General features: G+C 55.5%; 2 protein-coding genes across 2 annotated transcripts; one reads left to right on the forward strand and one right to left on the reverse strand.

The window, feature by feature from the left end:
• Positions 1–2453: 2453 nt before the first annotated feature.
• Positions 2454–8696, reverse strand: ZNF772 (zinc finger protein 772). Its single transcript, XM_028138044.2, has 5 exons — positions 8496–8696; positions 7687–7725; positions 5345–5471; positions 4700–4822; positions 2454–3859 (listed from the first exon to the last, which is right to left on the reverse strand). Exons 1-5 carry the CDS (start codon positions 8694–8696, stop codon positions 2772–2774), a joined length of 1578 nt encoding a protein of 525 aa, XP_027993845.2. The 3' UTR covers positions 2454–2771.
• A 1885-nt stretch (positions 8697–10581) lies between these two features.
• On the forward strand, positions 10582–15969 carry LOC103303850 (zinc finger protein 773-like). The gene is given in 5 exon segments (XM_054710098.1): positions 10582–10774; positions 11713–11834; positions 13805–13931; positions 14896–15871; positions 15873–15969. Coding segments are annotated over 5 exon segments (1515 nt in total).
• The last annotated feature ends 8495 nt before the right edge of the window (positions 15970–24464 follow it).

Consider the following 24464-nt stretch of genomic DNA (forward strand, 5'->3'; position numbering starts at 1 on the left):
GAAAGTGGTTGACTTAAACACTGAGGAACCAACATTCCGCTAGATATGTACGCAGGTGGGCAGTGAGAAGCTAAACATGTTGCATTAGTTAAATTTATCCAGACGCTTCTTTTTAAAATATATATTTTATTGATTTTTTACAGAGAGGAAGGGAGAGGGATAGAGAGTTAGAAACATCGATGAGAGAGAAACATCGATCAGCTGCCTCCTGCACACCTCGCAGTGGGGATGTGCCCGCAACCAAGATACATGCCCTTGACCGGAATCGAACCTGGGACGCTTCAGTCCGAAGGTGGACGCTCTATCCACTGAGCCAAACCGGTCAGGGCTGACATGATTTCTTTCTTTTTTTTTTTTAATATATTTTATATTTTATTGATTTTCCACAGAGAGGAAGGGAGAGGGACAGAGAGCTAGAAACATCAATGAGAGAGAAACATCGACCAGCTGCCTCCTGCACACCCCCTAACGGGGATGTGCCTGCAACCAAGGTACATGCCCTTGACCGAAATCGAACCTGGGACCTTTCAGTCCACAGACCGATGCTCTATCCATTGAACCACACCGGTTTCGGCGTGACATGATTTCTTTACTCCAGGCTACAGGGCGTAGGCTGAGGCTGTCTCCCCCACGGAAAGTTGGCAACAACAACTGGGCTGGGGACCCACACCCTTCTCAGATTGGGGTCAGACAGAAGAGGGCTGTCGCCGGCCCAGGCCCGCCCTCCGAGGTCGGGATTTGAGGGCCGGTGTGGGAAACACCTTTGTGTGCTTGGGAGCTGCAGACAAGACGGAGCGGCATCAGTGATTCCCTTTTCTGGTCATATGATGCGTTAGAGGTCTGTGCCATACATGTGACCAGGGGGGTAAAATTCAGATTTTTGTTCTGCTCATCAGCTGAGAACCATAATGGAACCCTTAAACTTGCCACCTGAGTATCTTGTTTGTTTTTAAAATATATTTTTATTGATTTTAGGGAGAAAGGGAGAGGATGATAGCAACTTCAATGATGAGAGAGAATCCTTGATCGGCTGCCTTCTGCACACCTGCTACTGGGGACCTGGGCATGTGCCCCCGACTGGAATCGAACCTGGGGCCCTTCAGTCCGCAAAGCAGAGGGAGGCACCGTCCTGGGGAGAGGCCGAAGCAAGAGGGAGGCGGGTGTGCTCATGCGTTAAGGTCACCAGCCGCAGCTCTGGGGCCAGGACAAAGCTTCACCCCCCGCCCCAGCCTCCAGGGACCGCCCCTGACCACCCCCGTGGCTTTTTATCCCAATGAGAGGCCATGAGTCCGCATGAGCACACCCGCCTCCCTCTTGCTTCGGCCTCTCCCTAAAATCAATAAAAATATATTTTAAAAACAAACATTGATAAATCACAGAATAATTATGCAAAGTCAGACATATATTACTAAATTAGTCCATATATATCATGTATAAAATTCTAGGAAATCTAGTGCCAGAAAACAAGGTGAGTGTTTGCCTGGGGATGCGTGAGGGGAGAGGGATTATAAAGACAATCAGGAAACTTGCTTTCACAGATGCAGACATATTGGAACTTGTCGAACTGCACGCCATGTGTAGTTTATTACAGCAAATGTTTGAATCAGTTGCTCTGATAGTGACCATAGCCGTGAGAGACAAATACAGCAGCCCTGAGAATATTATAAGCCCTCATACCAGTCATAATGAAATGTTTGTGGATGCACTTTCAGAAGGCACATCCTGCCATCTTCAGTCTCCCAACTTCCTAGGAGTCACCATCTCTGTACCAATTATGACTCCTACCTGGTCCTTTTAGGGGACAGGGACATCTACCTACCCAAGAATACACTGTGGGGATGTTGGCAGGCCCCAGGGGTCAAGTTCTGCTAAGGAGGGAACTAAGAAACATGGATTTGTTCCTGGGAACAAGGAACCCAACTCACACTCTTCCCAGACACGCCAGAGGTTGTCACCACAAATGCCCCCGCTCACGGTCTCACAGATAACAGTGCACACGGGTCACAGTCAGGCCTCAGAGATGGGCACCTCCCCTCGGCGGCCTCGAGCAGCAGTGCCAGTTGGGCTGAAACCAGAACGGGGGCTGCACTCTGCCCTGGGCGTCTCACCAAGCTGTCCACCCTTGGTGCTGGCAGAGCCCACGCCGTCCTCCGCCAGCCCACAGCGAACAGAACCCCCAGGATCAAAGGTGGCTTCAAAACTAAGGCATGTGTTGCAAAACCAGAACATCGGGGCAGGCAATTCCCAAGTTAGGTGACCTGGAGGCTGGACACACCCACAAGGAGTGCCACGTGAGACCAACCAAGTCCACGGAAACTGGAAACTTCCCCTGCAAGTGGCCAGCAAAACAAAACATTGTGCATCCTCCTGCTGAAACCTAAACCAGCTCAGGGGGAGGGGCAGGAAGGAGTGAGGATCAATGGGCCCAGTATACTGAGGATCCCTCGTAGGAAAGTGGGGGGGCAGGGGGTGGGGGAGGACAGGTCTGCCTAGCGGAGCATGTCGGGTCGATGTCTGCTCAACATGGGGCCCTGCCATTGCATGGATGGATGGCTCCTTGCAGACACTGGCAGCGATAGGATTGTGGCAGGGGTGCTGGGCAGGTGAAGCTCCAGAGAGCTTCCCGTGGAGGGACCCTCAGAGGAATCTTCCTGGGGTGGGTGTTCACATGGATGGGGGTTCAACTCCCAGCTACTCTCCAAGGCGGCTCACAGAGCTTCTCTCAGGCATCAGTCACTTGTGAACACGGACCTGGCATATTCCCTGCTAGCCTATGGCCTTTCTCCAGTGTGGACTTTCCAATGTCGGATGAGGGAAGCCCTTTGCCTGAAGGCCTTCCCACACTCACTGCACTTATACGGCCTCTCTCCAGTGTGGATTCTATGGTGCTGAATGAGCACGTGCTTGTGGCTAAAGGCTTTCCCACACTCACTGCACACATAGGGCTTCTCGCCATTGTGGACCCTCTGGTGCGCAATGAGGTCGGAACTTTGGGTAAAGAATTTCCCACACTCGATGCACTCGTAAGGCCGTGCCCCGGTGTGAACACTCCAGTGTTTGATGAGTCTGTATTTGTGACCAAAGTCTTTCCCACATTCGCTGCACTCGTACGGCCTTTCTCCAGTGTGGATGCTCTCGTGCTGAACAAGTGTGGATTTGTGGCTGTAGGCTTTCCCACATTCACTGCATTTGTAAGGCCGTGCCCCAGTGTGAACTCTTTGGTGTACAATAAGGTTGGAGCTGTGATTAAAAACTTTCCCACAGATGCCACACTCATAGGGCATTTCTCCAGTGTGAATTCGCTGGTGCTGAGCAAGTATGGGTTTGCGGCTGAAGGTTTTCCCACATTCGCTGCACTCGTACGGCCTCTCCCCAGTGTGGACTCTCTGGTGCTGGACGAGCGAGTCTTTGCGGCTGAAGGCTTTCCCACATTCGCTGCATTCATAATGCCTCTGTCCACCATGCAAGGCCTCCGCACACTGGGAACTGCCTGAGCGAGCTGAGGAGTCCTCACGGGCCTCCCCAGGCACAAAGGGCACCTCCAGGGGCTGGACAGGGCAGTTGTTCACAAGAAAGGCCTGGCCCTTGTCTCCTCTGAAGGGCTTCTCTCCACTACGCTGTCTCTGGTGCTGAAGGTTCCCATTGAACCAGAACTGTTTCCCACACGGTTTCTGCCCAGAGTGTGTTTCTTCGTGCTCAGCCAAGTGCGAGATGTCTTTCAAGACCAGGCCACCTGCCTCCCCAGAGTAGGCCTGCTGGGTGGAAGGGCCTGCCTTGAGAGTCCCAACCTGTGACACTCCTTCTGCAGAAACCCTTTGCTTAAAGGGTATCTCCTCAGCCTCCGTTCCAGGCCAAGAACCTGAAAGCAGACAAATGCTGGTGAAGTTCAAGTTGACACAGTCTCATTACAAACATGTATCTCAAGGTCATAGCTCAAGTTGAGCAAGGTCATAGCTCAGGTTGAGTAAAGGGCTGCCACACAGCAGTTTACATCAAAGGTCATAGAAGGAAGGGGCCCTCGCTGGTTGGCTCTGTAGATAGAGCATCGACCTATGGACTGAAGGGTCCTGGGTTCGATTCCGGTGAAGGGCACATGCCCGGTTGTGGGCTCAATCCCCAGTAGGGGGCACGCAGGAGGCAGCCGATCAATGAGTCTCTCTCATCATTGATGTTTCTATTTTGCTCTCCCCTTTTCCTTGCTCTCTGAAATCAATAAAAAATAATTTAACAAAAAAATAAAGTCACAGAAGGGAAGAGGCCTTGACTGGGGGCGGAAACAAATGTGGGGTACAGCCCAGGAAAGCCAGGGTCTCCAATGACGTCATCACGAGCAGCTTTCAGCAAGGCCGTGGCTGCTGGGGACAGGTGAGAGCTGTGTACAGGTTTGTCCCCTGAAGAGGTACAACTGAATCGCTGGTATTTAAGGACTCTCTGTGTCTGTGGAGAGCTGACACATTCAGTTCAGGCCAACGTTGGAGAGCACTGCAGAGGGAGCAGTGGAGAGGAGCAGGTGAGATGTGGAGGCAGAGGCCAGGGACAGACAGAGGCCAAAGGGCAGAGCACAAAATGCAAGTGTCATAAATGAGAAGACAAAAAAGAAATGTGGCGCGTGGCCTTGGTGCTAAAATGACTGCGGGCATCGAGAGGGGAGGGACTGCCTGGCACCCAGCTTGTCATGACACCCCCAGCCCCCACTCACCAGAACCACACCCACCCTGAGCGTCTTCGGTCCTGGCTGGACTCACGTGCGCCCAGTCTGATACCCGGGGTTCGCTGCCCAGCTCCAGTGGGGCTGCCCCACGGGACACGGAAGATGCACATCCTGAGGAAAAGACCGGGCAGGTAACTGGGCGGCACTGGCCTGCGTGACCCACCATTCAGAGGAGAGAACGGATTATTATAAAAATAACCTCCAAGTTGGGTCTTACAGGAATAGCCCAGTGGTCCCAGCAAACAGGGACCAGCCATACTGGTGCCTACATTCTGTCACAGGCAGTCCACCAGGAATGTCAGCTGCAGGAAGGAGGGGAGAGCTGGGGCGCAGGGTGCCATGGTTTGGGACAGAGGCACCCGGTCAGGGCAAGGACAAGATGCATATGACCTACTGCACGCCCGTGAGACCCCTCCCTCCTACGCCATCCTTCAGGGCAGCAGGCGTTGGGGCTGCTCAGGAGTCAGCGGTGGCGGTGCACACAGCTCATGCCGGGCACCCCAGCACCTACTCTAGGGAACTGGGGAGGGAGGTGGTACCCATGGGTGCGACACAGGAAGGGCCAGGATCCCCCTGGAAAACGGGAGGGGCAGAGCTCAGTCCTGGACCCTGGGATGGGTTTGAGGGACTCACCCAGCGAGGCCAGAAGTGCGAAGTTCTCCAGCATCACGTCGCGGTACAGGTGTCGCTGAGCCTCATCCAGGAGCCCCCACTCCTCCGGGGAGAAGTACACGAACACATCCTCCACGTTCACCTGCGCCTGCCAATGGGGAGAGCAGGCCCATTGGCAGCCTTTCCCCCCCAAGGACAGTCCCTCAGGCACCCCCATTCCTCCTCTTTTTAAAAAATATATTTTATTGATTTTTTTACAGAGAGGAAGGGAGAGGGATAGAGAGATAGAAACATCGATGAGAGAGAAACATTGATCAGCTGCCTCCTGCACACTCCCTACTGGGGATGTGCCCGCAACCAAGGTACATGCCCTTGACCGGAATCAAACCCAGGACCCTTCAGTCCGCAGGCCGACGCTCCATTCACTGAACCACACCGGTTAGGGCCCCTCCATTACTTCCTAATCCTCAGCTCAGAGGAAGCACCAGGACTGGGCGCCACAAGGTCTGCTCTCTCCTGGCCCCTTTGTCACTGTGCCCGCCCACGGCAAGGTGGGCAGAAGCACCACCTAATCTCCAGGCCCGACAGGCAGCGTCTCCCCCATCCCCCCACTGCCCACACCCACGGCAGCCAGTTCTGAGGCTGCTGGGACCGTGCTTACCGGACACCCAGGCTGAGCTCACCTTTCTCCCATAAGCGCCCGGTACCAGGCCCAAGGGCCACCAGTGCACACGTCTTTCCACTGCACACCATCCTCTTAGGGTGACTGTCTCTCACCTGGCCCCTCACCCAGGCGTCGGCCCCTACCAGCCCTGCCTGCTCACTGACTGCGCTGCCACTGCCTCCTGCACCAGTCTCCATGCCATCATTTACCTTTCGGACATCTGCACCCTGAACCCTCCCCAGCACTCCCATCCGGGTCCAGGAGCCGTGTTCTCTGGGAGATCTCAGACCCTTCATATGGTCACAGGTGAGCTGATAGCCACAGGGAGTTACTTCTACCACGGACTTGCCCGTCACCACTGGGGGAGCATCTATCCTCACAGCTGGTAAGGCCCAAACCTGGGGTTAGTTTTCTTTCTCTTTCTCTTTCTCTCTCTCTCTCTCTCATCAGAGAATCTGGCCCAATCACGTCCACACAGCCGACCTCTGACCCACCCATTATTGCCTCTCACCCAGGATGTTAAAGCAGCCTCCTCACTGGGCTGCACCGTGACCCACCGGCCCTCACCCCACAGTCTGTTCTCCTCTTGGCACCCAGAGTGAGCCTGTGAAACCTGCGTCAGATCTCCTCTCTCCTCGGCCCTACACCTGCCATGGCTACACCACCCTCAGGGCAGAGGCCTAGCAGTAGCTGATTTGGTTCAGTGGCTGGAGCATCGGCCTGTGGAGTGAAGGGTCCCGAGTTCCATTCCAGTCAAGGGCACATACCCAGGTGTGGGCTTGATCTACAGTAGGGAGCATGCAGGAAGCAGCCAATCGATGATTCTCCTCATTGATGTTTCTCTCTCTCTCCCTCTCCCTTCCTCTCTGACATTAAAAAAAAAAATCCTGCCGAAACTGGTTTGGCTCAGTGGATAGAGTGTCGGCCTGCGGACTGGAAGGTCCCAGGTTCGATTCCGGTCAAGGGCATATACCTTGGTTGCGGGCACATTCCCAGTAGGGGGTGTGCAGGAGGCAGCTGGTCGATGTTTCTCTCTCATCGACGTTTCTAGCTCTCTATCCCTCTCCCTTCCTCCCTGTAAAAATCAATAAAATATATTTTTTTAAAAAATCCTATATAATAAAAGGCTAGTATGCAAATCAACCTAACAGTGGAATGACCAGTTGCTATGACCCACACTGACCACCAGGGGGCAGCTGGGCTCACAGCTGACGAGCACAGCAGCAGTGGTGGGAGCCTCTCCCACCTCCGTTGGCAGCGCTAAGGATGTCCGACTGATGGCTTAGACCCGCTCCTGGCGGCGTCAGTCAGACATCCCCCAAGGGTGCTGGCCGGGCTGAGGGACCCCCCCAGAGTGCACGGATTTCATGCACCGAGTCTCTAGTAAATAAATAAGTTAAAAATAATAACAGAAACCTAACTCCTGCCCACTTGCTTTTGATGCCTGGTATTAAGGACTTGAGAACTCCCATCCCCGTCTCTCCTCCAAGTATTTGCACCGTCCACCCCTTATTCCATGGCTACCGGGAATGGGAACCCTTCTGTTCAACCCCAGGCTGGGACCCGGGACCCTGGGCTGGGGCTTTCTCCAGGGTCTGTAGCCTTAAGAACTGTGGACGTGCATGTGGCCTCTGACACCACAATCCAGGAGGCCAGGGGGGTGGGGAGGGGGTCAGGGAGCACGGCATCCTCCCCTCACCTGCACAGGGTCCATAATCACTCCCGAGCTCCTGGGAACCTGTGGGGAGAGGGAGACTGTGAGAGACCAGCAGCCAGGAAGGGGCCTCCAGGGCTCATGCCTGTCCCCTCGGCCGCCCTGCCCCACCGCTGAGACCCAGGGCTGCCGCCCACCTTCTGTGCTCAGGCCTCAGAGCCGCTGAAGGCTGTGACCTCGGACTGGGTCTCCCTCTTGCTATGCCTCACTGTCCTCGTCATCCTCCCACCCCAGGCGCCAAGTCTGTGCTAACACCTCACCCTGACCGGTTTGGCTCAGTGGACAGAGCGTCAGCCTTTGGACTGAAGGGTCCCAGGTTCTATTCCGGTCAAGGGCATGTATCTGGGTTGCGGGCACATCCCCAGTAGGAGGCGTGCAGGAGGCATCTGAATCGATGTTTCTCTCTCATCGACGTTTCTAACTCTCTATCCCTCTCCCTTCCTCTCTGTAAAAAGTCAATAAAATATATATTAAAAAAATAAAAATTAAAAAACCACCTCAAACCATGCCCCTCCGCTGGGAACCTTCCATGGCTCCCCTCGCCTCGGAATGACGGCAGAGCTGCTGGAGCTGACGTCACTCCTCCTCACACTCCGACCCGCGGACACCACGGCCCAGTCGCCCTCTGCCCTCCGCCCTCCGCCCTCCCCGTCCGTCAGGCCACGACCCCTGAAACTTCCGGTCAGAAACGGGAGCCCCCCAAAAGCGCCCCCACGGCCCGGACTGGGCAGCCCTCATTCGAGGCTGAGGATTCAGGGACGGCGGTCGGGGAGGAGCCGGGGCGCAGCACCCACCTGCGCGGGCTCCGCCTTCGGAAGCTGAGGACCGGGGCGGCGGGGAAGAGAGGGACTGATGGGCCCGTCTCTGCTCGGGGAAGAACCGCCGCCGCGCCTGTCACCGCAGGTCTGACGCGGCGTCCAGCAGCCTGAGGAGGTGGACTCCTCTAAAAGTAAAATGTCCGCCCATGAAGGAAACAGGAAGTCCCGCCCTGACATCTTCCCCACGCACGGAGACGGCCCTTCCCTGGGTCTTCATTGGTCCTCTGCCGCCGAGGCTTCTGGGTAATGTAGTTCCCACAAGCACCAACCGTGGAGACGTGCATCGGGCGCCACCTCCTGGGCAAAGGTAGAATCACAGAGCTAGCGGCGCCTCGAAAGGGAGGACTAGGCCAGTGGTCCGCAAACCGCGGCTCGCGAGCCACATGCGGCTCTTGAGCAGCTGTTTGCCGCTCTGTTGACTAATGAGTTTGCCGACCATTGGACTAGACTAAATGTTACCGCGTAGTTGGAAGCTGTGAGGATTAGGCAGTTGTGGCATATTGTGTGCAAAGAGGTAAAGGGTAGTATATGTCAGTGGTCGGCAAACTCAGTCAACAGAGCGGCAAGCCGCGGCTCACGAGGCGCACGTGCGCCACAGTTTGCCGACCACTGGACTAGGCGGAGCTTCCCTCTCCTTTCCTCTCTAAAATCAATAACAATATATTTCTTTTTAAAAAATATATATTTTATTGCCTTTTTTACAGAGAGGAAGGGAGAGGGATAGAGAGTCAGAAACATCGATGAGAGAGAAACATCGATCAGCTGCCTCCTGCACACCCCTTACCGGGGATGTGCCCGCAACCAAGGTACATGCCCTTGACTGGAATCGAACCCGGGACCCTTCAGTCCGCAGGCCAACGCTCTATCCACTGAGTCAATCTGGTTAGGGCAGTGGTTGGCAAACTCGTTAGTCAACAGAGCCTAATATCAACAGGACAACGATTGAAAATTTCCTTTGAGAGCCAAATTTTTTAAACGTAAACTTCTTCTAATGCCACTTCTTCAAAATAGACTTGCCCAGGCCGTGGTATTTTGTGGAAGAGCCACACTCAAGGGGCCAAAGAGCCGCATGTGGCTCGCGAGCCGCAGTTTGCTAACCACTGGGTTAGGGCAATAACAATATATTTTTAAAAAGAAAAGGAAAGACTGGGGCCCCAGCTGTGCAGGGAAATTGAAATCCAGGTCCATCAGTAAGAACTGGCTCTGGTTGAGATCTGGTGGAGTTCTGGATCTCTTCAGCTCGACTCCCTTAACGGTTAGCATCTCTGGAACTACATTTCCCAGAAAGCACTGCGCTCCGCGGCGCTGATGCTCGGCCAATGAAAACGGTCGTTTCCTCGAGAGCCGACGTTCTGGACGGGACTTCCGGCGTGGCCTCAGGGCGGCTCTGAGGGGCCGGGTCAGTCTCTTCAGTCCCCGGGCGGCTGGCTTGTCTGCGGGGTGACAGGAGGGGGCGGGGCGAGGCGAGGCTGAGGCTGCCGCCCCGGGTGATCCCCATTCTGGGATGGGGGCGACCAGGTCCTCCCCTCCCCGTCCCGGTCCGCGCACAGAGTCCGATGGCGGCGGCCTAAGTGAGTGCGTCCGCGGGCCTCCCCGCCCCACCCACGACCCCGTGAGCGCCCCCCGTGAGCGCCCCCTGCTGAGGGAAGCCAGTGCCGGGGACCCGGAGTTCTGGGGGCCACCGGGCGCACGGGTGGCCATAGCAGGGGGAGGCATGGCCGATCTGCTGTGGGTTTTCAGAACCGGAAGGGCCGCCCTGGACGGGGTGGTTCAGTGGATAGAGCGTCGCCTGCGGACCGAAGGGTCCCGGTTTGATTCCGGTCAAGGGCACATGTCCCAATTATGCCCCAATTAATTGATTATCTGTCTAGACTCAGTGGGACAAACGCCGGTGACCAGGGGTCAGCAATCACAGCCCATCCCCTGGTGCTTCAATGTCTAGACAGCTGAGCACGTGACAGAACCAGAACACGTGACACACAGACAGAATGAGTGTGCACTCACACGGGGTTTACTGACCTGTTCCTGGTGGGTCCCGGGCTCCGGCAAAGGCCGCCCGGCGATGCGCACCGAAGGATGGACGACGAAGACGGAGACAGAGCAGTGGGTTCAGGCTCCACAGCGGAGCCGTCAGTCAGGGGCTCCTCACGAGGGAGTGGAGTCCTCCTCTGTCCGGCAGGAGGTGTGGACTGAAGAGGGTCCGGTGCTCGTACAGCCGGTGGTAAACAGCGTGTCTTACCGGTGCGGGCCCGACGGTGAGCCTTATGCCGGGAGCAGGGCGTTCACCTCACGGCAGTGGGGTGTTCATCAGCTTGGAAGTTACAGAGTATTGGGGTCTCCACACACAATAATCATTTCATACATCAGAGGGGTTTCCTTATGACCATAACGTTATCCTAACAGCACGGGCCCGGGCTGTGGGCTCGGTCCCCAGTGGGGGGCGAGCAGGAGGCAGCCCATCCATGATTCTCTCTCATCATGGATGTTTCTCTCTCTCCCTCTCCCTTCCTCTCTGAGATCAATAAAAATATTTTTTAAAAACCCAACAGGCTTGCGCGGCCGCTGTTGCTCAGGTGGCTGAGTGCCGCCCCAGGCGCCCCGAGGTCGCTGGGTTGGTTCCTGGTCGGGGCACCTGCCCGTTGTGGGCTCAGGTCCCAGTGGGGGCGTGGGGGAGGCATGGTTCCCGCTCATCAATCTCTCTCTCTCCCTCCCGCTCTCTCTCTCTAAAAAAAATCAATTAAAAATATAAAAACTAGACAGGCTTTCGTGCCGCATCCGATGTGGCTGTGACAGGCGGTAATTCTCAGGACAGTAAGTACCTGACCCCCAGGAACGAGTGTGACCCAAGCAGCACCCCCCTGGGCAGGCGCCCTCATTGTTCCCATTTCACAGATGACAACACGGAGGCACAGGGAGGGCCAGTACTGCTCCGAGGCCAGGCAGCTGCTGAGAGGCACCCACCCCTGAGGACGGGGCCCAGGTGGTGTGAGGGGGCGCGCTGAGCCCCTGGGGCCCACACTGTTGCCCACGGAGGTGCTTCCCAGGTGCCCTGGGACTCTGCCTGCCCCCCCCCCCCTCCAGCCCCCCGTCCATCTGTCCGTCCTTCCACCTGTGATCTCTGGAAGGGGGCCGCCCAAGGCCAGGGCTTTGAGTCCTGACCAGGGGTTGTCGGGATTGGGCCCCCTTCTGGCAGCCAGTGGCACCGTGTTCTGCCCGGGGCGATCAGGAGGTGCTGAGCTGGGAGTGCGCTGGGCCTGGTGGAGGCAGCAATTGGACCTGGAACCCAGCCCGAAGTGCTGGGCCTCCATCCCGATGGTGTGCAGCCAGGGAACCTTGGAGCAGAGGCGGGGTGGTGGGGGGTGGGGGTGATGTGACCCAGACTTGACATGGTTTTTGAGAGCAGACTGGGGTGCAGGGAGGCCAGGGAGGAGGCCACTCAGTGGTCCCGGGGAGCGTCGGTGTGGCCGAACCTCGGTGGCTGTGGAGGTTGGAGATGTGTGGAGTCTGTGTATGGATTTTAAGTATGTCCCAGCAAACTTCCTTTTTTCTTTTTTAATTTATTGATTTGAGAGAGGGAGGGATAGAGAAACATCGGTTTGTTGTTCCACTTATTTTTTTATTTTTTAAAAATATTTTTATTGATTTTTTACAGAGAGGGATAGAGAGTTAGAAACATCAATGAAAGAGAAACATCGATCAGCTGCCTCCTGCACACCCCCTACTGGGGATGTGCCTGCAACCAAGGTACATGCCCTTGACCGGAATCGAACCTGGGACCTTCAGTCCGCAGGCCGACGCTCTATCCACTGAGCCAAACCGGTTAGGGCAATTCCAGAGACTCTTGAGTGGATTTCAGTGGGCACCTGGACCCAGGTCTGGGGTTCAGGTGGAGGGTTCAGGTGGAGACACCCAGGCGGCAGACGGTGGATGGACCACGAGGGAGCTGTGGGTCAGAGACCGCAGCGGCTGCTTCAGTCCTGGTGGCAGTGCCGTGAGTCACGAGGGGAGTGCGGGGCCAAGGGCTGGTCTCTTGCTGGACACCCCCGTAGGGGTGGGGGCTTCACAGAGATGCCTGAGGGAGAGTTGAGGCCATGGGGGAGGGGTTGTGGGAGTGAGGAGGGGAGTAGACAAGAGATGGATGTGCCCTAGCCAGTGTGGCTCAGTGGATAGAGCGTCAGCCTGTGGACTGAAGGAACTTGGGTTCGATTTTGGTCAAGGCACACCCTCGGTTGCAGGCTCCTCCCGGGTCGGGACAGGTGCAGGAGGCAACCAATGGATGTGTTCCTCTCACATGGATGTTTCTCTGTCTTTCCCTCTCTCCCACTCTCCCTAAAAGTCAGTGGGGAAATATGCTCGGGTGAGGATTAACAAAGAAGAGAGAGGATGTGAAGACTCAGCAGTGAGGTGGCAGGGAAGGTGTGGCTCACAGGCCCTGAGCTTTGCTGGATTAGCTCAGATCCAGGGGCGCCTCCGGGAGAAGCGGAGGCCTGATGTGGGCCTGGGTCCCGTTAGCGTCAGAGAAAGCTGAGGGGACACTTTGCAACAGAGACGTGAGTGAGGGCTGAGGGGGTCTGAAACCTGCGTGTGCTTCCAGGTGGCTGAGGAGAGAGCGGGGATCAGGGTCGGGCAGGGAGGGGGGCAGTCAGGGCCCTGGAGGCCTGGGCAGGATGGGATTCCTTTTTTTAAAAAAAAATATGTTTTTATTGATCTCAGAGAGGAAGGGAGAGGGAGAGGGAGAGGGAGAGAGAGAGAGAGAGAGAGAGAGAGAGAGAGAGAGATCAATGATGAGAGAGAATCATTGATCGGCTGCCTCCTGCACGTCCCCCAATGGGATCGAGCCCACAACCCAGGCATGTGCCCTTGACCGGAATCGAACCTGGGACCCTTCAGTCCGAAGGCCGACGCTCTATCCACTGAGCCAAACCGGCCAGGGCCAGGATGGGATTCTGATCACATGTGCCAAGTCCTCCAGATGCCATGTGCACACGGGCGTGTGGTGAAGCTGGGAGATGCATGGGGGGGGGGTAGGGGCTGGCAGTGAGGGGTTGGGGACGTGAAGGGAGGTGCGGGAAAGAGTGGGGTGCACGTTGGGAGGCAGTGTAAACTGATGGCCTCAGGCCCTTGTACTGGGGGTCGATGGACCCAAATTTGATGGTGGCCCAGGCCGGTGGCTCAGTGGTCAGAGCTCCAGCCTGCATGCTGAAGAGTCCCCCACACTTAATTCCCTCACATGGATGCTGTTTTCCCCTCTCCCTGTCCCTTCCCCTCTCTCCCCACCCTGGCAGGGCCGTGTGACCTTTCAGGACGTGGCTGTGCACTTCTCCCGGGAGGAGTGGGGGCTCCTGGATGAGGCTCAGAGGTATCTGTACCGCGACGTGATGCTGGAGAACTTGGCGCTGATGGCCTCTCTGGGTGAGCGTCCCTGCCTTCCCCGCCCCGAGGGTGTGGTGCGAGCGCCCAGCCCGTGCTGGCGTCGTGTGCACTGCTGCCCCTCCTCCCCGAGGTGCCCAAAGCTGTGGGCAAGGGCGTGGGGATGAGGACTCCCCAGTCAGCCTGGTGGCTCACACCCTGGCCTCTCCCTGGCCCGGTGAGCCTGTGAGGGTCCATGCAGGTCCATCCCCAGGCTCTGGCCTCTTCCTGTGTTGGACAGGGAATCTGCCTGTGGCAGGAATTGCGGCACCAACACAGTCACAGCCTGAGGGGGGCGTCTGCCATGGGGTGGGCTGCTCTGACCCACCTGTCTTGTCTCTCCCGTAGGCCTTGCATCTGCCAGGACCCAGGAGCCCCCCAGCTGGCGCAGTGGGGGAAGACCGCCTGCCTGTCCGTGGCGTCAGCACTGCGGCCAGACCAGCAGGTACGGCGGGAGAGGTGAGGCTCAGGGAGGGCTCACGTATGCCAGAGTCCTTCCCAGGGGCCTGACGGTTTGGTGCCAAGACAAGGGGCCGGCCTGCTTTCCATCCTCTCTTTCCCAGTTGCCCACTGGGGATGGAGCCTGCAACCCAGGTGTGTGCCCTGACCAAGAATCGAACCCTGACCTGGTTCATAGGTCGATGCTCAACCACTGAGCCGTGCCAGTCAGGCAGTTGCTTCAATTTTTCTGGTTCTGAACACCCACTTCTGGACCGTGTTCCTGTATAACCAGCAGCTTCGGGCTCTCAGGAGCCGATCCTTGCGTCCTGGCTGCTCCTGAGGCCCCCACTGGCCTGGGAGCTTGTCAGGCCCCGTGCTGCACAGCAGGCCCTTCCCCACACGGCCTCTGGCCCCTCATCCTACCGCAGCCCCGGGACTCGGCTGGGTGTGTCGGATGCAGGTTTGTGAGGGTGCTGCCCCTCCCCCTGAGGCCCACGTCTCTTCCTCAGCACGTCTCTGCTTTCAGGCTGTGGGCGTGGAGCTGAGGCCGAGGAGAGTGTTACCGCGGGAGGAGCGCCCAGAGCAAACCGTCACCAACACCAGAGGCTGCGCTGTGGAGAGAAGCCCTTAGGAGGAGAAGAGGGGGCGCAGGGCGAGAAGGACTTTCCAGCTGGCACTGGTCTCAAACAGCAGGAGACTCACCGCACAGGGGCGCCAGGCAGGGCCGCCCAGCGTCACCCCCAAAGAAGGCAATACAAGTGCAGCGAGTGTGGGAAAGTCTGTGGTCAGAAGTACTTCCTTGTGGAGCACCAGAGACTACACACCGGAGACAAGCCGTGCGGATGCAGCGAATGTGGGAGGTTATTTAGCCATAAACCCAGCCTCTTCGTGCACCAAATCGTTCACACTGGTGAAAGGCCTGACGGCTGTAGCGGATGCGGGAAATCCTTCAGCCGCAAGGCCAACCTCATTCAACACCGGAGAGTTCACACCGGAGAGAAGCCCTTGACGTGCAGTGAGCGTGGGAAAGCCTTCAGGCATCACTCCACGCTCATCCGGCACCACAGGGTCCACACTGGGCTGAGGCCTTTTGAGTGCAGCGAATGTGGGAAATCCTTTAGCTTCAGCTCGGGCCTCCTGAAACATCAGAGAGTTCACACTGGAGAAAGGCCTTATGAGTGCACTGAATGTGGGAAATTCTACAGCCACAAGGCCAGTCTTACTACTCACTGGCAAGTTCACACTGGAGACAGGCCTTACGAGTGCAGGGACTGTGGGAAGTTTTTTGGCCAAAGCTGTAGCCTCCTGCAACACCGCAAAGTTCACACCGGAGAAAAGCCTTTTACGTGCAATGACTGTGGACAACACTTCAGTGAGAATCCGAGCCTGGTCAAGCACCAGAGGGCGCACACTGGAGTGAGGCCTGACGAGTGCGGGGAATGTGGGAAATGTTTTCGCTACAGCTCCAGCCTGGTTAAACATCGGAGGACTCACACCGGAGACGCCGTAGGAGTGTGGTGATTGTGGGAAATCCTTTAGCCAGCGTTTCAACCTCATTCAACACCAGAAAGTCCACAGAGGAGAGAGGTCTTGGATGTAGCTCATGTGGACAAGCCTTTAACTAAAAGTCTGTCTGATCCGAAGGGGAGCTCCACACCCAGAGAGGCCTATGGACACAGTGACCACACAGAGGGCTTCAGCCAAAGCTTCATTATCCTCCTTCAACACCGATGTTCGGCTGGAGAAAGGTCTCAGGAGTGCAGGGCATGTGCTGTCCCTGGTCACCCCACCCCAGTGTTCCCACCGGGGGCACACGCCCACAGGGGGCAGTTTGATTTTTTTTTTTAAACATATTTTTATTGATTTCAGAGAGGAAGGGAGAGAGAGAGAGAGAAAACATCAATGTTGAGAGAGAATCATTGATTGGCTTCCTCCTCCACATCCCCTACTGGGGATTGAGCCCGGAACCTGGGCATGTGCCCTCGACCAGAATCGAACCCAGGACCTTCCAGTCTGAAGGCCGACACTCTCTCCACTGAGCCAAACTAGCTAGGGCGGCAGTTTGATTTTTAAGGGGGGCAGCTCGAGAATTGAATTATTAACAGTGAATTTTTTGCATTTCTTATGGTTCTAGGGGCCTCATCTACAGTATATAAAAAGATATTGTGACATACTTATGCATTTCAGTTCTCATATGTTTTCAAACTTTGCTATTTTTTCATATCACTTCATCTTTTTTTTTTATTTTTAACAATTTCTTAGTGATGTCTTTCTCGGGACTTCAGCTGTCCTTCCGTTCTTTTATTTTTCTCTTTCATAGATGCCATGTTCTTTGGAAGCTTGTTTAGACCAAGTTCATGGCCATTTAGGCTTCCTCCACGTGAACAGGAGCTCACTTTTTGAATAATAAGAATTATATGTTTGTGGGGGGTGGCATCAGGATTTAGGATGATTAGAGAGAATCATTGCTCGGCTGCCTCCTGCACACCCCCTACTGGGGATCAAGCCCACAACCCAGGTAGGTGCCCTTGACCGGAGTCAAACCTGGGACCCTTCAGTCCACAGGCCGATGCTCTATCCACTGAGTAAAACCAGCTAGGGCTCTTCATGAATGTTTCTAGCTCTCCTTCTCCCTTCCTTTCTGAAATTAATAAAAAAATTTAAAAAAGAAGCAACTGATGTATGCATACTAGTAATTAACTGGAACAACAAATTGATGCTTCTCTCTCCCTTTCCCTCTCTCTCTAAAAATCAATAAAAAAGATGGTAAAGAGTTGGGGCCAGATCGGGGCCAGTGCTGCCTTAGCTAGAACTAAGGCCTGGAAAAGTACCCTGAGCGGTGACGCTGATGCACAGGGAGGGTGCAGAGAGACCGCCCCGCAGACACCTGGGGACAGGGCAAGGGCAAGGCTGCAGAAGGGGCAGGAGTGGGGCAAGTTCGAGACCGCCCGGGTGGGTGCCCTGAGCGAGGGAAGGGGAGCCCTGTAGGCCGCTGTGGGCGGAGTGTGGGTTGTAAGTGATGGGAGCCCCTGAGGGGGAGACCCGGGCATTCGTGGAGCCGTTTTTCCAGTATCTTACAAGCCCAGGCCGCTCTACTCTTGGCACAGAGCAAAGGTTCTGAGCTGGAAACAGCCTCAAGAAGCAACTAACTGGCCCTGGCTGGTGTGGCTCAGTGGACAGAGCGTCAGACTGCGGACTGAAGGGTTCCAGGTTCAATTCCCGTCAAGGGCATGTGCCTTGGTTGCGGGCACATCCCCAGTGGGGGCCGTGCAGGAGGCAGCTGATCGATGTTTCTCTCTCATGGATGTTTCTAACTCTATCCCTCTCCTTTCCTCTCTCTGAAAAAAATCAATAAAATATATATTTTAAAAATAAAATAAAATGAAGCAATTAACTGGCCCGGCCGTTGAGGCTCAGTGGTTGAGTGTCAACCTGAACCAGGAGATCATGGTTCGATTCCAGGTCAAGGGCACAGGCGAGGGTTGTGGGCTCCATCCCCAGTGTGGGGCATGCAGGAGGCAGCGGATCAATGGTTCTCTCTCATTGATGTTTCTCTTCCCCTCTCCCTTCCTGTCTAAAATCAATAAATATAAAATAAAATAAATAAGGCAAATATCCAATAGCATTTCTTTAAGAAAACAAAAAGCAATTAACTGAATGGAAGACATCAGAGGGTCCCAAACATTCCAAAGACCAGAAAGTATCAGGCGCCTGGAGAGATTACCGCCCACTCTATTTATTTAAATACATTTTTATTGATTTCACAGGACAGGCGAGGGAGAAGCATCAGTGAGGAGAGGGAACCACCCATCCGCTGCCTCCTGCACGCCCCCCACTGGGGATGGAGCCCCCAACCCAGGCAGGTGCCCTGACCACATGCCCGCTGGAATGGAACCTTGAACTTCCGGTTCATAGGTTGATGCTCAACCACCGAGCCAACCCCCCCTTTCCTCCCCACCCTCACCCCCACCCCCCCACCCCCCGCTGGGCTCCATTTTCAGATACAACGGAGTGTCCTGAACAGGAACACGGATTCGCTAACCGTCGGTGGGAGGCCGGTGGGAGGCCGGTTGCACGCGCTGTGAACCCAAAGGTAAGCCCCAGGGCCTCCCGAGGCTGTGGCCCTCCTCCCGCCTCCGCCCCGCCCGCCCCAGCCTCCTTCCTGGAAGGCGTCTCCATGGCAACACTGGACACTGGGGCGCACACGTCACCCACGTGTCCTTTCTATTGTCCTCAATCCAGAGGGGACATGGTCATGATCCCTCTTTTATCACCGAGGACAAAGCTCAGGGCAGCAAGGGCCTCGCTCAAGGTCACAGCCAAGGTCAGGGGCGCAGCCGGCCCACAGGGAGGTTCGGAGGGCTGGGTGGGTGGGTTGGGTCGCGCTCCCCCAGCGCACGTGTCTCCCTCCCACGCGGCACCCCTTGGGGGCAGGAACGGACCGGCCCCACGTCGTCCCGGCCTGGACAGCCACCGGGGAGCCGAGAGTGACCCCATCCCTGGGCGCCAGACCCGAGGGCCTGGACCGGGAGAGGCGAGGCCTCACCGGACCCCCTCCCGGAGCGCCCCAGAGCGCCGGAGGGGCTGGGGCCCCATCCACTCGCCTGCGCCTGCGCCTTCGGACTGCGCGTGGGCATCGGGGCTCAGCCAACCGCCTAACGGTCCCCCGAGCCCCACGCGGCTCAGCCAGCCCCCCCCCCCCCCCCCGGGCCCAGGAAGGCGCAGGCGGGGCGCCTCGCTGTTCCCTTGGCGGCTTGGCCTCTTGGGGCGGCGCCCCCTCCTCTGGGTAAGTTTTCTCCCGCATCGGCCGAGCTCGGGACCCGCCAACCCCGCCAGGAGCTGAGGCCCCGGCGGCGGGGAGGGAGCGGGCCGGGGCTCACAGAGGCTCCGGGATGGGCTTTCCCAACGGGAGGCCCCCAGGTTCCCCGTGTTTCCTGCCCCTTTTACCTCAGATGCTTCTGATGCCGCCAGCACGGTGTTAATGATTGACAGCTGTGCTGCTGAGCATCACCCCAACAGGCGGTGCGCACCCCACCCAGAGGCAGCGCGCCGGCCCCTGACCCAGGTTCCCTTTTTGGTCCTCCCGGCGCCGCTTAGTGACATTCCAGGGCACCAGTGAAATCCCCTCAATCCCCTCAGGCCACTCTCTCTCCCTCTCCCCCTCCCTCCCTCCACCCTCCTTTTGGCTGAACCCCGTTCCTGGGCAGTCATTTCATCTGTCCCCCTGCAGTGGGGTGTGGTGTCCCGATCAGAGGCCCCAAAGGGTCACCCCGAGGAGGAGGCAGTGGAGGAAGCTGGAAGAGGGCTCACGCGGACACCGAGTCCGGGACACCCTGACCGAGGACGTCCAGGCCCCGGAACTAAAGGTAAGTTTCCGTGGTTCCTCTGCTCCCCCGTCTAGGACTTGTTCCCTTTCCCTTTTCTTTTCGGATTCCCTCTTACAGCAGCCGGGAGGGACCGGGACAGGTACACAGAGTCCCCACCAGGATCCCGGTCTGAGGGAGCATCTCATCCCCGAGATAGATGTTTGGTGGCTGTTTGAGGAGGATGTCAGCGGTTCAAATAATTACTCTGGCCCTGGCCGGTGTGGCTCAGTGGATAGAGCATCGGCCTGCGGACTGAAGGGTCCTGGGTTCAATTCCGGTCAAGGGCACATGTCCGGGTTGCAGGCTCAATCCCCAGTGGGGGGCATGCAGGAGGCAGCCAACCCAGGATTCTCTCTCCTCATTGATGTTTCTATCTTTCTCTCCTTTCCTCTCTGAAATCAATAAAAATATATTAAAATAATAATAATTACTCTGAAAAAACTGCCATCTAGAGTGACAGTATCAAACCCTCCCTCACTCTTCTGTACAGGCTGTATTTTGAGGTAACCGCATAGAAGGCTGTAGAAAATTCTTTCTCTAGGAGTTATAGCTAATCAGTGTAGCCATGGCAACAGAAGTTGGGTCCGAATGTTTCCACGGCCCATAAAGTAACCCACCACCCGTTGACCATCACCGCTTCCTGGCACGACAGACGAGATGCGGTGCCCGGGCTGGCTGGCTCAGTGGTTGGAGCATCGTCCTGCACACCAAGAAAATTGTGGGTTTGAGTCCTGGTTTGGGCACATACCTAGGCTGCAGGTTCCATCTCCAGTTGGGGTGCATATGGGAGGTAACCAATCAATGTTTCTCATATCGATGTGTCTCTCCCTTCTCCTCTCTCTAAAATCGATAAACATATCCTCGGGTAAGGATTAAACTTATACAAAGATGCACTGCAAATTGGTATTGGATAGAAAATACTAATCACATCAGGACCCAATCAGGAGACACTGGGACGTCGGAGTGGGCGGATGTAATGCGGTCACCTTTGCTCAGCACTGTGGTGGCGGGTGAGGGCCACAGGTGAGGCTGCATTTCACACTTAGTCACTGGGCCTGGGGAGTTGGGGAAGTCGGCAAGAGGGTGAAATGCTGTGACTCGTAACGAGCTCCAGGTGCAGTCGAGGCTTCCGAGGGAGACCCTGGATTGAGGAGCTGGGGGAGCATCGGGAACACACTCGGGATCGGAGTCGAGGCCCGAGCAGACGCTGGCTGGCTGAGCAGCAGACCGATGGCCAGAGGGGAGGCCAGAACTCGGCAGGGCAGCCAGGGCACGTGTCACGGCTTCGGCGGCCTCTGCAGGCCGATGTAGGGTGGACACGGTCAAATGTCACGATGGTATTTTGAGAACAAAGGCCAGGGAGACACGGGGCCAGGGAATGCCTTTGGAATCTAATGGGTGAAGGGAAGGAGGAAGAAATGAGTGGAGGATGTGGGGAAGGGTGGGATGCAGAATACAGTGGAAACAGCAATTTTAAGGGAGAAGAAATATCTGATTTTTCCTGAGTTGGGAATACAATCTCCAAGAAAATGTGTGCTATTACTATTATCATTATGGTTAACATTATGACATGGCTGTGGGGGAACATACATGGGTACAACCGGTTTAGATCAGTTTGGCAGTTTCTTAAGTTTGAAAACATCCACATACTCTGAAGTATTGGTACAAGAGAAAACATTCCCCTAGAGTGGGGGAGGGGGGAGTGGATGCCCAGCCTGCAGCTGCGTAAGGCCCGAGAAATCACTTGGTCTGGCCTGCCAAGGCGTGAGGGGGAGTTCATTAAATGTTCGGCCACACACAGCAGGCTGCTGTCTAAGAGGGTAGTTTAGTATGGCCTGCGAATGCTGTAAGTATCCGAAAGGCCCTCGGCAGACCAAGGCTCCCACCCATGACACAGAGCATTGTATGCCAGCACATGCTCTCTCCCCCAGGGCACACTCACTTGAATATTTTCTTTCTTAATATGTTTTTGTTGATTTCAGAGAGGGAGAGAGAGAGAAAAACATCAATGATGAGAGAGAATCACTGATTGGCTGCCTCCTGCATGCCCCACACTGGGAACCAAGCCCGCAACCCGGGCATGTGCCCTGACGGAGAATCGAACCATGACCTCCTGGGTCATAGGTCACCGCTCATCCACTGAGCCACGCTGGCCAGGCTTGAATCTTCTTTGCGAGTGTACTGTCCTTCCTCTCTGTGTCCAGCGTATTTCTAACAGCACGAAACTGGAAACAACCCCTGGCTGTGAACAGGAGAACGGCTGAACACAGAGTGGCATCTCCGTAGAGAAGAACACTAAGCAATATCGAGGATGACTGTTCACACAAGCAACATGGATGAATCTCAGAACAAGGACGTGGTGTACAAACATCCGAAGAAAGAGTGGACACTAGGATTCCATCCACGTGACATTCCGGACAATGCACACCAAGTTGTTGTTAAAGGCAGTAAACTCCGGGACTCCTGTGGGCCAGGAAGGACGAGGAGCGGTTATAAAAGGTACAAGGTAAGTCGTGAATATGCTAACTGCTCATGATTGTCTTCTGGGCTTACACATCTGACAAAAGTTTTCCAAGGGGACACCTTAAATATCTACAGGTTATTGCATGTCCATTATGCTTTGGTAAAGGCGCTAAAAAGTAGTTCAACATAAAAAAAATCTGGGTCTCCCACAGGCCTTGGAAAGCAGAAGTTCGAACCACCCAAAGCTGATTCCACTCCATTTCCCTTATTCCTGGAGAGGGGTGGCCCTGACTCCTCTCAGAAACATTGGGAGCAACGGATCTGTGACAACAGGAGCACAAGACAGCAGACGCCATTCTCTGTCCTGCCTCTAAGCAGTGGACTGGAGCTGAAGCCCAGAATGACAGCAGGAACTCACAAAACCTTTATTTTTTTAAAAATGTATTTTTATTGATTTCAAAGAGGAAGGGAGAGGGAGAGAGAAACATCAATGATGGGAGAGAAACATTGATCGGCTGCCTCCTGCATGCCCCCTGCTGGGGATGGAGCCTGCAACCCGGGCATGTGCCCTTGACGGGAATCGAACCCGGGAACCCTCAGTCCGCAGGCTGACGCTCTATCCACTGAGCCAAACCCGGTAGGGCATTTTTAAAAATTTATTTATTGTTAATCCTCATCTGAGGATATTCTTCCACTGATCTTTTTAGAGAGAGTGGAAAAGAGGGGCAAAGAGAGAGAAACACTGATGTGAGAAAGACACATTGATTGGTTGCCTCATGCATGTGCCCCGACAAGCCCAGGGAGGAGCTTTCAACCAAGTACCTGTCCTTGACCAGAATCGAACCTGAGACCTGTTGGTCCACAGGCCACGCTCTATCCACTGAGCCACACTGGCCAGGACTCACAAAACCTTTAGATTATTTGCTCTGACAGTGGCTTCAGCTGCAGGATGCACCCTCTGGGGCTGCTCACAGCCTCTGGGAGATTTCTGGATGCACTTTCAGAGGAGGCACCTCTGTCAGGTTTTCAGCGCCTCCTCTCTGCCTGTCAGTTACACCCAGGGTTTCAGTTCCAAAGATGGCTGAAACCTGGCTCTCCTGGTCTGAGGCGTGGCACCCATCTACGTGCAGAATTCTGACCATCAGGACACGAGGCTCCTTTTCTTCCCTATTTTTTAATTTCTAACTTTTTCTTACACGTGGCTCCTTTGTAGAACTGTTGTGGAGCGAACGCGAGTGAACGACCACTGGAGTCCAGACCAAATTAAAATTTAGGGAGCTTTTATTAGCCGGCTGGCCGGCCAGCCAACCAGCGACTGCTCTGCCTTTCTCCACGCAGGAAGTCTAGAGAGCAGCCCTAACCCTTTGTGCAGGACTGCTTTTAAACCCATTTACCACATCCTGTTTTGTTTTTAATATATTTTATTGATTTTTTACAGAGAGGAAGAGAGAGATAGTTAGAAACATCGATCAGCTGCCTCCTGCCCACCCTCCATTGGGGATGTGCCAGCAACCAAGGTACGTGCCCTTGACCAGAATCGAACCTGGGACCTTTCAGTCCACAGGCCGATGCTCTATCCACTGAGCCAAACTGTTTTCAGCACCACATCCTGTTTTTGCAGAGCAAGCAACCCAGGACAAAACAGTTTTTCCTAAGCCACGTTAGGATCACGCCATTGACGACCATGTTACTTACAGGGTCACCTGTTCTTCAGAAAGCTGACAGTGTTCTGTGTTCTATCTTGCGAGGCTATTTTGTGAGTCAGCTGGGATTCACGCATGCTCAAAAATTTCTACTCTCTAACAGAACCTGGTGAAAAGTTTCCCCTGGACAGCACTGAGCGTTTTGTGGGACCCTCTGGGAAGCCCCCTAAGACACTGGAGCTGCCCAAACGAGTGAGCCCTCCTCAGGGCGACCTGTGGTCTCAAAATACATGGAGGCCACAAGTCAGGAGCAGGACGCACTGCCCTGGCTCCAGGAGGTGGAGATGAGGCTGGAGTGTGGGCTAAGGATCTGTCCCACTGGCTGCATTCATAGGGCCTCTCTCCAGTGTGTTCTATGTTGTGTACTGGTGAGTTGATTGAGAACAGACTTGCCTTAAGGATTTCCCACATCGGCCGCACTCATCGGCCTGGACCGTGTGCATCCCGCAGAGCTGAGGCTGGCTCTCCCCCCAAAGGGCTTCCCGTCCCCCACGCTCACGTGGCCTTCCTCCAGTGTGAACTCTGATGTTTCCTGAGGCTTCTCTTCTGCTCAAGGACTTCCT

The sequence above is a fragment of the Eptesicus fuscus genome, chromosome 21 (genome assembly GCF_027574615.1).
Source record: "Eptesicus fuscus isolate TK198812 chromosome 21, DD_ASM_mEF_20220401, whole genome shotgun sequence".
Classification (NCBI taxonomy): Eukaryota; Metazoa; Chordata; class Mammalia; order Chiroptera; family Vespertilionidae; genus Eptesicus; species Eptesicus fuscus.

Excerpts from the sequence above, each read along its gene's own strand:
- ZNF772 (XM_028138044.2), bottom strand. The coding sequence starts at position 8,696 with ATGTCAGGGCGGGACTTCCTGTTTCCTTCATGGGCGGACATTTTACTT. Across the intron at positions 4,823-5,344 it reads CGCACTTCTGGCCTCGCTGG|GATGTGCATCTTCCGTGTCC; the intron begins GTGAGTCCCTCA and ends TCTTTTCCTCAG. Across the intron at positions 3,860-4,699 it reads TCAGGGTGGGTGTGGTTCTG|GTTCTTGGCCTGGAACGGAG; the intron begins GTGAGTGGGGGC and ends GTCTGCTTTCAG.